We start from the raw sequence: 13,797 nt of genomic DNA on the forward strand, positions 1-13,797 counted from the left end.
TCTTCAGCTGCTTGATCAATGACCTTCCTTCCATCATAAGGCCAGAAGTGGGGATGTTTGCTGATTGTGCGATGTTCAGCACCATTCGGGACTCCTCAGATACTGAAGCAGTCCATGTCCAAATGCAGCAAGACCTGGACAATATCCAGGCTTGGGCTGACAAGTGGCAAGTAACATTCTCATGACACAAGTGCCAGGAAATTACTATCTCCAGCAAGAGAGAATCTTATCATTGGCCCTTGACATTCAATGGCATTACCATTGGTTCAATCCCCCACTATCAACATCCTGGGGGGTTTACATTGACCAGAAACTGAACTGGACCAGCCATATAAATACTGTGGCTACAAGAACAGGTCAGAGGCTGGAATCTTGCGGCGAATCACTCATCTCCTGACTCCCCAAAGCCTTCCACCATCTACAAGGCACAAGTCAGGAACGTGATGGAATACTCCCCACTTGCTTGGATTAGTGCAGCTCCAACAACACTCGAGCAGCTTGACACCATCCAGGACAAAGCAGCCCACTTGATTGGCACCCCATCCACAAACACTTACTTCCTTCACCCACCAACAAATAGTGGCAGCAGTGTGTACCACCCACATATTGCACTGCAGGAACTCATCATGGTTCCTTAGACAGCACCTTCCAAACCCATGACCACTACCATCTAGAAGGACAAGGGCAGCAGATACATGGGAACACCCATCGCCTGCAAGTTCCCCTCGAAGCCACTCACTATCCTGACTTGGAAATATATCTCCGTCCTTCACTCTCATTGGGTCAAAGACCTGGAACTCCCTCCCTAATAGCACTGTCAGTGTTCTTACACCACATGGACTACAGTAGTTCAAGAAGGCAGCTCACCACCACCTTCTCGAGGGCAGTTAGGGGTGGTCAATAAATGCTGGCCTAGCCAGCTATGCCCACATCCCATAAATGAATAAAAGAGAGCTATGGAATCCCCTATGACAGCTGCATTTCAATACTTTGCTGTTCTCCTCCGTGCAGTCCCCCTCCGTGCAGTCCCTTGCCCATTAGTGCCATTTTTTGGACTGCACTCATTCAGGTTTGGAACTCTGAGCTTGAGCTCAAGCAATTGGAGACGTTTGTTACGCAGTTGGTCTGACATACGGCAGATGGAATTTAATGCAAAAGTGTGAGGTGGTGCACCGTGGAAGGAAAAATGAAAGTATTGCTGAAAGAAGTGACGTGCTGTCAAAGCTTCTTGTTTTTCACTCATCAGGACAGGCACAATGCCAAATTTCAAAGGGAACAACAATTTATACTGCATAAGAGGGGCGGTAATTGGTTGGCAAGTCAGCTCTGGGCGAGATGTTGCCATGGCGAATGCACCAAGCTGTTCTCCATGCTTTTGCTTATTCAAAAAAGGCATGATGTCTGAACATATTCCTTTTGCCTGCAGAGGACAGGTCCTTTCATATGAATAGAAGTAACTTCTAGCAAACATAAATGAGCTACATTGTGAGCCCAACTGATGATCTTAAATTGAATATTAGTGTAATTCTTAGCACACTTGGTATTGTTCAGCAAATGTTGTCCAATCGTGGAATCACATCTAACATTAGACATTATGTTCTGAGTTTTGCAAGAACAGGTTGGTTGAGTGCAGTCAGTACTCAACCTATTGCAAATAGCCAAAGGGATGTGCTGTCTGATATGGTCCTCCAGTTGTAGGGAAGTATACCCTAAATACTTAGCAACACACCAGCACTGAAATTCATATACCACATCACTCACGTGTAGTAGGCAGAATGCCTTTTGGTTTGACGGCAGCATCCTGTTTGTGGAAAACACTACTCGTGTTGCCACTGCATAGAAGCAATGTGAAATGGTTAGCTTCACCTGCTCAAATTTGAGATACTTCATCCTTCCAGGGTAATTTGAGCTAGACTGGGAACTTTCAGGGCTGCCAGTGGCAGCCTATGAACATACAAATTAAGAGCAAGAGTGGGCCATTCGGCCCCTCGAGCATACTCCACCATTTCTTAAGATCATGGCTGTTCTGATTATGGCCTCAACTCCACATTTTGCCTACCCCAATCACCTTTGACCTCCCCCCCCCTGTTAGTCATGAACCAACCTACCTCTGCCTTAAAATATTCAATGATCTTGCCTTCACTAATCTCCAGGGAAGAGAGTTCCAAAGATTCACGACCCTCGGACAAAAAATTTCTTCTCATCTCCATCTTAAATGGGAGACCCCTTATTTTTAAACTGCGTTCCCTAGTTCTAGTCTCTCCCTGTCAAATCTCCTCAGGATCTTGTATGTTTCAATAAGATCACCGCTTAATCTCCTAGACTCCAATGGATACAGGCCCAGCCTGTCCACACTTTCCTCATAAGATAACCGCACCCCCACCCCCCCCCCATCCCAGGTATGTTGGATGAAATATCTCTGAACTGCTTCGAATGCACAAGGGGGAAAGTCGGGTTCAGATGGTTGGGGGTTGAGTTATCCAGAGTGGAGGGGGATCGTTGGGTGCTCGGGAGTTCATCGGTGGTGGAGAATAAGTCGGGTCGGATCGGTGTGAGGGGGTGGTCGGGTGAGGGTTAGTCGGGGTTGAAGGATAGTCAAGTGGGAAGGGTCCAATGGGGGGTCGGGGTGTGGGGGTCAACATCATAGTTACCCAGGAGTTAGAAATGATTTTAATCCTTCTAACTTTTCATGGGTAACTATTCTGCTGTATGATCTCCTGGGGAATGGAAGTTCTGGGCCAATATTTACTTTCAAAGGGAATTTGATATTTTTTAAAATTCTTTCACGGAATATGGGCATGCAGGCTAAGCCAGCACTTATTGCCCATCCTTAATTTCCCTTGAGAAGGTAGTGGTGAGCTGTCTTCTTGAACCGCTGCCGTCCATGTAGAATAGGTATACCCACAGTGCTGCTAGGGAGGGATTTCCAGGATTTTGACTTATGGGGAAGGGCACTGGTCTAATTGGATAGTTCTTTAAAGAACTAGCACAGACATTAATAGCTAAATGATCTATACTGTATGATTCTATGATCATTTTACCCAAATTTTAGTATAGGATCACCTGTGACCATTGTTGCAGAGGCACATGTATTGAGTCTAATGATGGATAAGCTGTGAAGCTCTCGCTCAATCAGAAGCCAAGATTTTGCACAACCTATTCCGCCTTACTGAGTGACTGGAGAGGATGATGAAATTAGTGACATGGGAGCAGAATTTGAGATGAGGGTGGTGCAGAAAATGATAGTTTTGGTGTTCTTGATGATCAATTGGAGACACTTGATTCATATATAACTTAATGGCAAATTCACAAGGAAATAAATTTACCATTACAATGCCATTTTTGCAATTAATGTATTAACAGTGTTCTCCGTACTTTTAGGGATCATTTCTATAATTTTTTACTTGAGAAATGTGTTCTTAAAAAGGCTGGTCTCTCAAACCAGGAGGAGGAGATATAGCATTTCTTTTTGAGCGTGAAGCTCAGTATTGCTTTTTGCAAGAGCTTTTAGCCATTGATTATCATTCCTTTTTCTCATTGAGAGGAAATTTGAGGAAGGAAATGCATTCTAAGTGAAAAAAGATCAAATACCTAGCCGTATGAGCTGCCTTATAGCCGTTATTGTCAGTTGAAGAGACCCAACGAGGTTTACATTTGTAATTGTAATTTGAGGGAAATAATACTGCATTGCAAAAAGCATTTATGATTTCAGTGTTACTTTTCTGTATGTAGAATTTTTCTTATGGCTACTCAAAAGAGCAGGCCATGATTTTACGTTTGTAAACCACACCCCACCTCCATTTTTTTGTACTGATGGAGAATTATAAAGAATAAAACCCACATGGAATCCAGTTTTACAAGAGGGAGTAACCCAGTTTTTTTCCTTGTATAAGACATCATACAGTCTAAAATATGAATTTTATGTTGCAATGTTCATGGGCATTGTATATTTAGCAAATGCAGCATCTTGCATGTTACACAAATGAAATTCTCCATTTTAAAGTTTGGCATTGCATAATATTTATATTGTATAATGTATTCCCCCTACGGAGACCCCAAAAGCACTGTAGCTTAGGGTTCCCCTACGGAGAGCACAGACCTACAGAGGCTATGAAAACGTCTTGACCTAAACAACAAGGGATCTGTGGGAAACGGTACATACCAGCTATGGTATTTAAATAACGCAAGGCTTTTAAGGCTCCTTGCGGAAAGAGCTCAAATTCTGAGACGAGCCAATACTGTGGAATACTGTATTTGGAAGAGGAACAAAGTCAGTTGCAGCACACCAAGCAAAAATCTAATACTAAAACAAACGCATGGCTCACCCAGGTGCTGTTTGGGGTAGATTGTACTCTGGCATCAAGGCAGTTGTTTTAAGTTGTTGTGCCTTAGTTTCACAATTTCTCTGCCATCGAGCATGAGGATTGGTTCATTTTTGTAATAAAAAATGATGACTGGTGATTGATAAGCCATTAACCTATCCAAGTTGCTTCCTCATTATCTCTCATTTAGAATGGGCCAATAGAAGGCTACAAACAGTGAAACTTAGGGTTTGTGATGTTCACATGCCCAAAGGTTACCTCTGTTCAAGCTGTTCTTCTGTTCTGCCAAACTGCACATGCCCCCCTGTCTCCATCACCCCACCCCCCCTAACCAACTGTCCAACTTGCCCTTTCCAACAAACTGTTCGTCACATGCTCACCTGGTCGCCCAAATAGGTAGCAACCTACAATTTAGATGTGATTGTAATTTCAGGAAATAATACTGCATTGCAAAAAATATTTATGGTTTTAGTGTTCCCTCTGTGTGCTTACCTTTCGCTGGGAAGTAGCATGTCTGTTTCCTTTACTATCTCTTCCTATGCTTTGTTCAGGAAGTTTTATAAACAAAGCATATGATACAGAGCTGAAAGCATATTTAAACTGCTATTGACCAAGTTTAATTGCATGTCTGTTGGCCAAGCTAAGTACACAGTTATTTGGTTAACATATTGAATACATTATTTGGTAATACAGAGTTGACATTTTGAGTTGATCTTTCTGAAGTGAAGGGGTTAATTTGAAATGGCTGCCATGGTATTATGTAATATTTGCATTTATAATGTATGCTAAGTGCTTACACCAGCTGCATTTCTTCCATTTGTTTATCTCAGTAGTCAAAAAAACAGCAAAATGAATGGTTGACACAAGCAGTGAAAATCAGAATAAAATAGTTTACAGCACTGAAGGAGTCCATGTATGCTGTATATCGTTTTAATGGCTTTTCTTTATTAGGGGTGTTCAGAGCTGCATTCAGTACTTTGCGTGGACTAATCAATGTTTTATAAAAATTATCATTTTTAAAAACTTTTTTTGCTTCAAACTATAAATCCTAAAATGCCATTGGTCTTTTTATGACTCATTATCTATCTGCACTTTCAGGAAATTATTTACCTGAAGCCCTGTGTCTGCTCATTGGCATATTTCAACATCTTTCCATTAGATATATACTTTTAGAATGCACTAACTTTCACTTCTTCACCTTAAAGTGCATTTACTACCAGTCTACTCACTAAAGTTTGCTTCTTACAGTCTTCACTGTTTGCCAAATCCTCAACTTCTGTATTATCGGAAAATTTTGATTGTGCTCCCTATGTTGAAGTCCAAATAATATATTACATGCTGAGAATGGTAACTGATCCTAGTATACCATTTACAACCCTTCTTTAATCTTAATAGCACTCTTCTGCTGTGAGCCTTTTTTTTTCTGTTGAGCATCTTTTTATTCCTAATGCATCTTGTCTTTTACCATGCCAAACCTGGATTTTTGTAAAAAGTCCCCTATGAAACACTTTTTAATAATAAAGTCCTTCTGAAAATGTATATGCATAACATCTACTGAATTCTCTCTATCCAATCAACTAACCAGAATATGGTTAAGTTTGTCAAACATGACTTGCCTTTACAAGTTTGTGCTAGATTACCTTAATTAATCCATACATTTCTAAATACTAATTTTATCTCAAATTATGGATTTTGAGTTTGCCTGCAAATACTAGTTTGACTCTGCTGTTATCCAAATTTAGAGGGAGGCTCCAAAGGGCTGATCTTTATTTAAGCAGAACTTTTTAGTAACATTAAATACTGTTGCAAAGATATTTGGTAACAAAGGAACAATGCAAGTTTGTTTACATTTATGTATTTGTTGGCTCTCGCTGTAAAAACCGATACAGGTGAATAGAGAAGATGAGTTAATCTGTAGAGTGGATGGTACAAAAATCTTAAATTAATTCTCAATCCATTATTTTGTATAGGTATTTAACTAAACTGGAAAGGTTTCTTGAAGTACACTATTAAATTTGTGCTTTCTTTGTTTTGTTACAGTATGGATGGTGCAGACCTCTGTTTTGAAATTGTGAAAAGGGCAGATGCAGGTTTTGTTTACAGTGAAGCTGTAGCCAGGTATGTACTTGATCATTTTGAATCTAAGGATATCTAACTAACAAAATTCTAATCTTTAGGTGGATTCTATAGTTTTGACTCAATTCATTGCTACTAAAATAATGGTGCAACGTGTTGGTGCACCAATGTGTTGTACAATAAAGTGGCAGATGACTGGTTTGTTCTCTCTTTAATCACCTGTGAAGGATTTTTCTCTGTGCATAGAAAAACCACAAACATGTTAAAGAATGTAGCTAAGAATTTTCCATACATCCCCACCTGTTTCAGTCACAGAAGTCATCACCCTGTCTCAGTGAAGAAAGAGCAGGAGTCAAAAGGAAAGGGGGGAAATGGAATAAATAGATGGAGAGAAGGTGAATGAGTTACTCTGATTATATATTATGCACCTCTTGTTGGATACTTCAGAGTTAGCATTTGAATACATGACGTTGCTTGCGCCTTTTTTGGGAATGGTGTACTACAGAGAAAGGACTAAGCAAAAAGTACAAAGATAAATTTAATAATTCATATCAGGTGCATGTTTTTTGCATGAACTTGTAATAGTTAATACTGGTTCTGGCAGTTTGATTTGCAATTCAACATTATTACACAGGCTAGTCGGTGATGAACAATTCTGTTTATGACACTGTTGCTTAACTTATAAAATGAAAACTGAACATTGAAATCTGGAATAAAGCAAATGCTGTAAATATAAAGTTGATTAGCATCTGAAGATAAGTTAACATTTCAGATGGAATTTTTGTTAAAACATTGATTTTTATCTTTTGCGTTATTATTTTTGGTCCTGGGAAGTGGGCATCGCTGTCAAGGCCAGCATTTATTGCCCATCCCTAATCCTCCTTGAGACTTTGAATTGCCACAATCCATATGGTGTAGGTATACCCACAGTTCTGTTAGGTAGCAGCTTGATATCACTGAGTGGCTTGCTTGGCTATTTTAGAGGGCAGTTAAAAGTCAACTACAATGCAGTGCGTCTGGAATCACATATAGGCTAGACCAGGTAAGGATAGCAGATTTCATTACCTGAAGGATACTATTGAATAAGATGGGTTTTTGTGACAATTTGGTAGTTTAACGGTCACCATCAGTGACGCTATATTTTTATTGCAGATTTTTTTCCTATCAGCTGAATTTAAATTCCCCAACTGCTGTGACTGGGATTTGAACTCATGTTCCAGGCCTCTTGAGTATTCGTCCAGCAACATAACCATTGTACTACCTACTATATCAGAATTGTGTAACCTGGTTTGACACTTCTCTTGAACAATAATCCCCACAAAATAATTCTGAAGGATATTTGAAGCTAAGCGTTTGGTACATTTAACAAATACCATTCTCAAACTTAGAAAATGAAGCATTTAATCTCTGAGAATGTACGGTATTTCTTCATATATGTGAAAGGTACTGGTTGTGTGATAATTTGTACGTCCTGGCATGGATTATGAGTTATACTGGAATTTTAAGTTTCACCCCTACTGAAGGCCAAAATTTGAAGTCCCCAGTTTTTATTGTTACGATCCAGTTAGGGACCACTGACATTTAAAAAGAAATCCGAACACTTGTTTTAGCCAACTATGCCAAAGATTTCACTTTTTTAAACAAAACAAATGAAAAGACTTCAACAAAACAAGCACCATGAACTTGACAATTTGGTTTATAACTCAGTTTATTTCTTACTTCCCCCAAGAATTTTCTTGTAAGACACATCAATCTTAAAGTTATTTACTTCTGTAGGACCACGCATAAGTATGCCACAGTCCTCTGGAGAATTTTCCTCAGCTCCAACTATTTCCATCTCTTGACTCAAGGCCTCAGTCCCTTGTTCTGGTTACTTTTCCAATACTTCCAAGCCAATCTACTGGTTCAAAAACAAAAAATGCTGGAAAAACTCAGAAGATCTAACAGCATCTGTGGAGAGAAAGACAGAGTTAAAGTTTTGAGTCCATATGATGGACTCAAAACATTAACTTTGTCTTTCTCTCCACAGATGCTGTTAGACCTGCTGAGTTTTGCCAGCATTTTTTGTTTTTGTTTCAGATTTCCAGCATCCGCAGTATTTTGCCTTAATCTACTGGTTACTTCCTTTCACAATAAAACACAATGAAGCCCACTATAGATTCTCCCGTCAGCTTCAAACTAGGGCAATCTAAAAGCTTCTGTTCCCTCACAAAATTCAAACCAAGATTAAGCCTCAGCCGCTTTCTACAGTCACTGATGAAGTTAGTGCTTTACTGTGCTTACAGTGCAGGCCTAACTAACCATCATTTACTCTGGCTATCTTAATGACCTGCAAACCAAGTGAAATCATGTGGCAAACCAAACTGCAACTAAAATAACTCTCCCAGCAAATACCCAGATAAATTGAAACCAGAAAGCCTTCCTAAGCTCCACCCATCTCCAAGACAATGTAGCCTGCTCAGGGCTCAGAAAGCCCACATACTGTTGTATAGCTCTATCTCTTCTGATTTTATTAAGCAAACTTAGGTCATCTTTTGAACTGACATTTCTTTAGCTGTTATGGCAACCTCTAAAACCCAGCATTTTAATTACCTTACCTTTCTAGCTGTTAACTCTTAATGCATCAAGGTCAATCATCTCAGTCCCAGGATAACCCTGCAGGAGTTCCTCCGTGTAATGTCCTAGGTGCAACCATCTTCAGTGGCTTCATCAATTGGCACCCCATTCACAAGCATCAACATTCAACACCTTCAACATTCACTCTCTTCACCACAGACCCACCATGGCAGCAGTGTGTAGCATCTGCAAGATGTACTGCAGCACCTTCCAAATCCACGACCTCTACCAGCTAGAAGAACAAGGGGAGCAGATGCATGGGAATACCACCACTTCCAAGCTCCACACCATCCTGACTTGGAACTATATTGCCATTCCTTCACTGTTGCTGGGTCAAAAGCCTGGAACTCCCTTCATGACAGCACTGTGGATGTAACAACACCACATGGTTCAAGAAGGCAATTCACCACCACATTCTCCAGGGCAGTTAGTGATGGGCAGTAAATGCTGGTCTAGCCAGCGACGCACACATCTTGTGAAAGAAAATAAAGCCCAACCTTTAAACGTAATTGACTCCAAGGTTGCTTTAATTACATTTATCCCATTTTCTACTATTAACTTGTAGTTTTAACAATTAAAGTTTATATTCTAAATCTGAAAGGTATGTTCTTAAACACATGAACCATGAGCTAGATATTCACAATTGCCATAATTACTTGCATCTAAATCTATAATTTCTTTAGGAACAGATACAGTAAAATTCACCAGAGGGCAAATGGAAGAGGTGGTTGCTCCTAATTGTCCTGAGAAACTAAAATCATAATCAACAAAAGGAAATAACATTCGAAAGGTATATAATAACCTTGGATGATGTCAATTGAGCAGGCAATTGGGGAATGAACGAGGCATCACAACAGAATGATTAAATAATCATTGTATTTTGATGCTCTTCTGAGTGGAGAAATGCACAGGACAGCACCCCTGGGAAAGCACGTGTCCCATAAAATTGCCTTGTTTACTTCCTATTGATGTCCACCCATGAATTTAAGTTGGTATAATGATTAGAATACAGTAAGTCCCCACTCAATGTTGATGTAGTTAATGTTTTGCTTCAGCATCGTTAAGAAAATAGGGATAAGGTTACTTTAGCATAATTTGCCATAGACTTCCTGTTCTGTGGCCTGCATGCACGCACAACATTTACCCCAGTGCTTCTGCTTTCCGTCCTGAAATCACTGTTTTCCCCCCTACCACCTCCCCCGGCTCCTGTTCCCACCTTCCATTATTACTTCTAAAGTCCCCGATCTCTGTTGCCACCACTGGGCACTTCTGCTCCTCTTCCCTTTGCTTGCATTCCCACCCTCAGCTCACACTGAAGTCCTGGGACGACTTCAGCTGCTGTCTGCACTGACCAACTTCTGCCACTAGATGGAGCCTGAACAATCTGAAACCAGGTGAGTAATTTTCTTACAGTACTGTATATTGTCCTTTTATATTTGGTGATTTATTTTAATTTGCAAATTATTTCAGCTAGGAATGCACAGTACTGCACATTAACAGTATGGTATTTCAACCTGTACATTTTTTTCGGGCCAGAAATTTCCGAAAGAACCTAACTCTGATTTTAACATTGATTCCAATGGAAACCTATGATTCACTTAAGTCATTTCACTTAAAGTTGTGATTTTCAGGAATGCAACTACAACTTTAAATGAGGACTTACTGTAATCACTAAATACATTCCAATTGCTAAAGTTAAAATAGATGGCTTCTCATATATGTAATGTAACTTTAGGTGAGACCTATTGTGCAGCCAAGGAAAAATTACTTAGCAAGTGTCTGCTTTGAACTCAGTACTCCATATTATGAATTTATATATGTGCCAGCGCTGACCTTCAAATTTTGCAAGTGCTGTTATGGAAATTACTCTTTAAAGATGAAGCTCGAATTGCCATTTAAATTTTATGAATTTGAACTGCTTTGATAGTGGCGGTGACGGGATCAGCATGTGCCGGTGGCATGTCATCTTGTATCAGAAGGGGAAAACCCTTTGATTTCTTCAATGACCTTGTATTCTTCCTCTAGCTCATGGTTTAAACCTATGCATCAGCAGTCACCTATGATAATACCAATGTCAAATACAATCTCCAAGATTGTTTGGGTTAAAGACAGAAAATTTTGAAAATACTTAGTGGGTAGTCAGCATCTGTAAATAATTGGAGTTTGTTGTTGAGTTTTAGTTGCTAATAATGCCTTGGCTTATATGTTAATTTGAGGCAAACCTCTCAGACTACCCAGAGCTAGAATTGATTCTGTTCTCTGATGAATAAAGCAACTGTGGAAACTGTTCTTGAAAGAATTTGCCCTGATGTTGCCAATTGTTAGGAATTTAACATGCCCTGCATGCAAGTTTTGATCTTGGTATTGGCTTCAATTTAAGTGTCAGCTTGCTCTTCTATGTGTACTTGGGTTCAGATAAATTGGGATCACCTACTTGAAGCTTGCAAGCCATCTTATGGCTTGTTACCAATATGATGGTAACTCAAGATTTATGTATTTATATCTCAATATATTCTATGTAGTGATCAAATAGTATCACTTTGGGTTTGCAATCATATAGAGCCTTGGTGAGACCGCACCTGAAGTATTGTGTGCAGTTTTAGTTGTCTTACCCAAGGAAAGACATACTTGCTATAGATGCAGTGCAACAAAGGTCCACTAAATTAATTCCTGGGATGGAGGGATTGTCCTGACACAAAGCTGGGTGGGAGGGTGAGATGTGAGGAGGATGCAGAGATGCTTCAGTGTGATTTGGACAAGCTGAGTGAGTGGGCAAATGCTTGGCAGATGCAGTATAATGTGGATAAATGTGAGGTTATCCACTTTGGTAGAAAAACAGGAAGGCAGATTATTATCTGAATGGCTATAAATTGAGAGAGGGGAATGTGCAACGAGACCTGGGTTTCCTCGTACACCAGTCGCTGAAGGTAAGCATGCAGGTGCAGCAGGAGGTAAAGAAGGCAAATGGTATGCTGGCCTTCATAGCCAGAGGATTCGAGTACAGGAGCAGGGATGTCTTGCTGCAATTATACAGGGCCTTGGCGAGACCACACCTGGAATATTGTGTGCAGTTTTGGTCTCCTTATCTGAGGAAGGGTGTTCTTGCTATAGAGGGAGTGCAGCGAAGGTTTACCAGACTGATTCCTGGGATGGCGGGACTGACATATAAGGAGAGATTGAGTCGGTTAGGATTATATTCGCTCAAGTTCAGAAGAATGAAGGAGGGGGATTTCATAGAAACCTATAAAGTTCTAACAGGACTAGACAGGGCAGATGCAGGAAGGATGTTCCGATGGTGGGGGAGTCCAGAACCAAGGGTCACAGTCTGAGGATATGGGGTAGACCATTTAGGACTGAGATGAGGAGAAATTTCTTCACCCAGAGAGTGGTGAGCCTGTGGAATTTGCTACCATAGAAAGTAGTTGAGGCCAAAACATTGTAAGTTTTCAAGAAAGAGTTAGATATAGCTCTTGGGGCGAAAGGGATCAAAGGATACGGGAGAAAGTGGGAACAGGCTATTGAGTTGGATGATCAGCCATGATCATAATGAATGACGGAGCAGGCTCGAGGGGCCGAGTGGCCTACTGTTCCTGTTTTCTATGTATGTTTCTATTACCTACTGAACTTGTATGCTAGCTTCTTGTGATTCATGCACGAAGACCCCCAAATCCTTCTGTGCTGCAGTTTTCTCTATTTAAATAATATTCAGCTTTTCTATTCTTTCTGCCAAAATGCATAACCTCACATTTTCCCACATTATTTTCCATCTGCCAAGTTTTTGCCCACTCACTTAACCTGTCTATATCTCTCTGTAGACTCTGTGTCATTCTCACCACTTGCCTTCCCACCTATTCTTGTGTAGTCTGTAAACTTGCCAATAGTACATTCACTTCCCTCACCCAAGTCAATTATTTATGATATCTATTAACGTGGCCCCAGCACTGCTTCCTGTGGCATTCCACTATTTACGGCTGCCATCCTGAAAATGCCCCCTTTATCCCAATTCTCTGTCTTCTATTAGTTAGCCAATGCTTTTTCATGCTAATATATTACCCCAACACCATGGGTTCTTATCTTTTTAAGTAGGCTTATGTGTTGTACCTTATCGAACGCCTTTTGGAAATCCAAATATATTATATCTATTGGTTCCCCTTTATCTATCCTGCTTGTTACCTCCTCAAAGACTTCTAATTTGCCAGGCATGATTTCCCCTTCATGAAGCCATGCTGACTCTGCTTGATTATATTATGCATTTCTAAATGCTCTGCTATTACATCCTTTATAATAGACTCCAACATTTTCCCAATGACAGATGTTAAGCTAACTGGTCTATAGTTACCTGTTTTTTGCCTCCCTCCCTTTTATGAATAAGGGTGTTAACATTGGCAGTTTTGCAATCCTCTGGGACTTTCCCAGAATTGGAAGATTACTACCAGTGCATCCACTATCCCTGTAGCTACTTCCTTTAATATCCTAGGTTGCAACCCATCAGGTCCAGCGGACTTATCAGCCTTTAGCCCCATTAGTTTCCCTAGTACTTCTTCTCTAGTAATTGTTATTGTATTTATTTCCTCCCCCTCTTTTGTCCCTTAATTATTTAGTATTTTTGGAATGCTATTAGTGTTTTCTACCATGAAGACTGATGCAAAGTATTTATTTAACTCCTCTGCCATTTCCTGGTTCCCCATTATTGTTTCTCCAGCCTCATTACCTGAGGAGCCTCTGTTCACTTTGGCCTCTCTCTTTTTTATATATTTGAAGGAGCTCTTACTGTCCATTTTTA

General features: G+C 40.2%; 1 protein-coding gene and 1 non-coding gene across 6 annotated transcripts in view; both read left to right on the forward strand.

Moving 5' to 3' along the window:
• The window catches only part of caska (calcium/calmodulin-dependent serine protein kinase a), a 515,992-nt gene that overhangs the window by 177,157 nt on the left and 325,038 nt on the right, over window positions 1–13,797 (forward strand). For all 5 annotated transcript variants that reach the window (XM_078559724.1, XM_078559725.1, XM_078559726.1 and 2 more), the window contains exon 4: window positions 6,363–6,440. In XM_078559724.1, the coding sequence (XP_078415850.1) occupies window positions 6,363–6,440 (78 nt within the window). The remainder of the gene's footprint in view (window positions 1–6,362; window positions 6,441–13,797) is intronic.
• On the forward strand, window positions 3,366–3,575 carry LOC144692071 (small nucleolar RNA U3). Its single transcript, XR_013579259.1, has one exon. It is a non-coding gene; the product is annotated as a small nucleolar RNA U3 (small nucleolar RNA).

This window comes from Cetorhinus maximus, chromosome 16, assembly GCF_964194155.1.
Source record: "Cetorhinus maximus chromosome 16, sCetMax3.hap1.1, whole genome shotgun sequence".
NCBI lineage: Eukaryota > Metazoa > Chordata > Chondrichthyes > Lamniformes > Cetorhinidae > Cetorhinus > Cetorhinus maximus.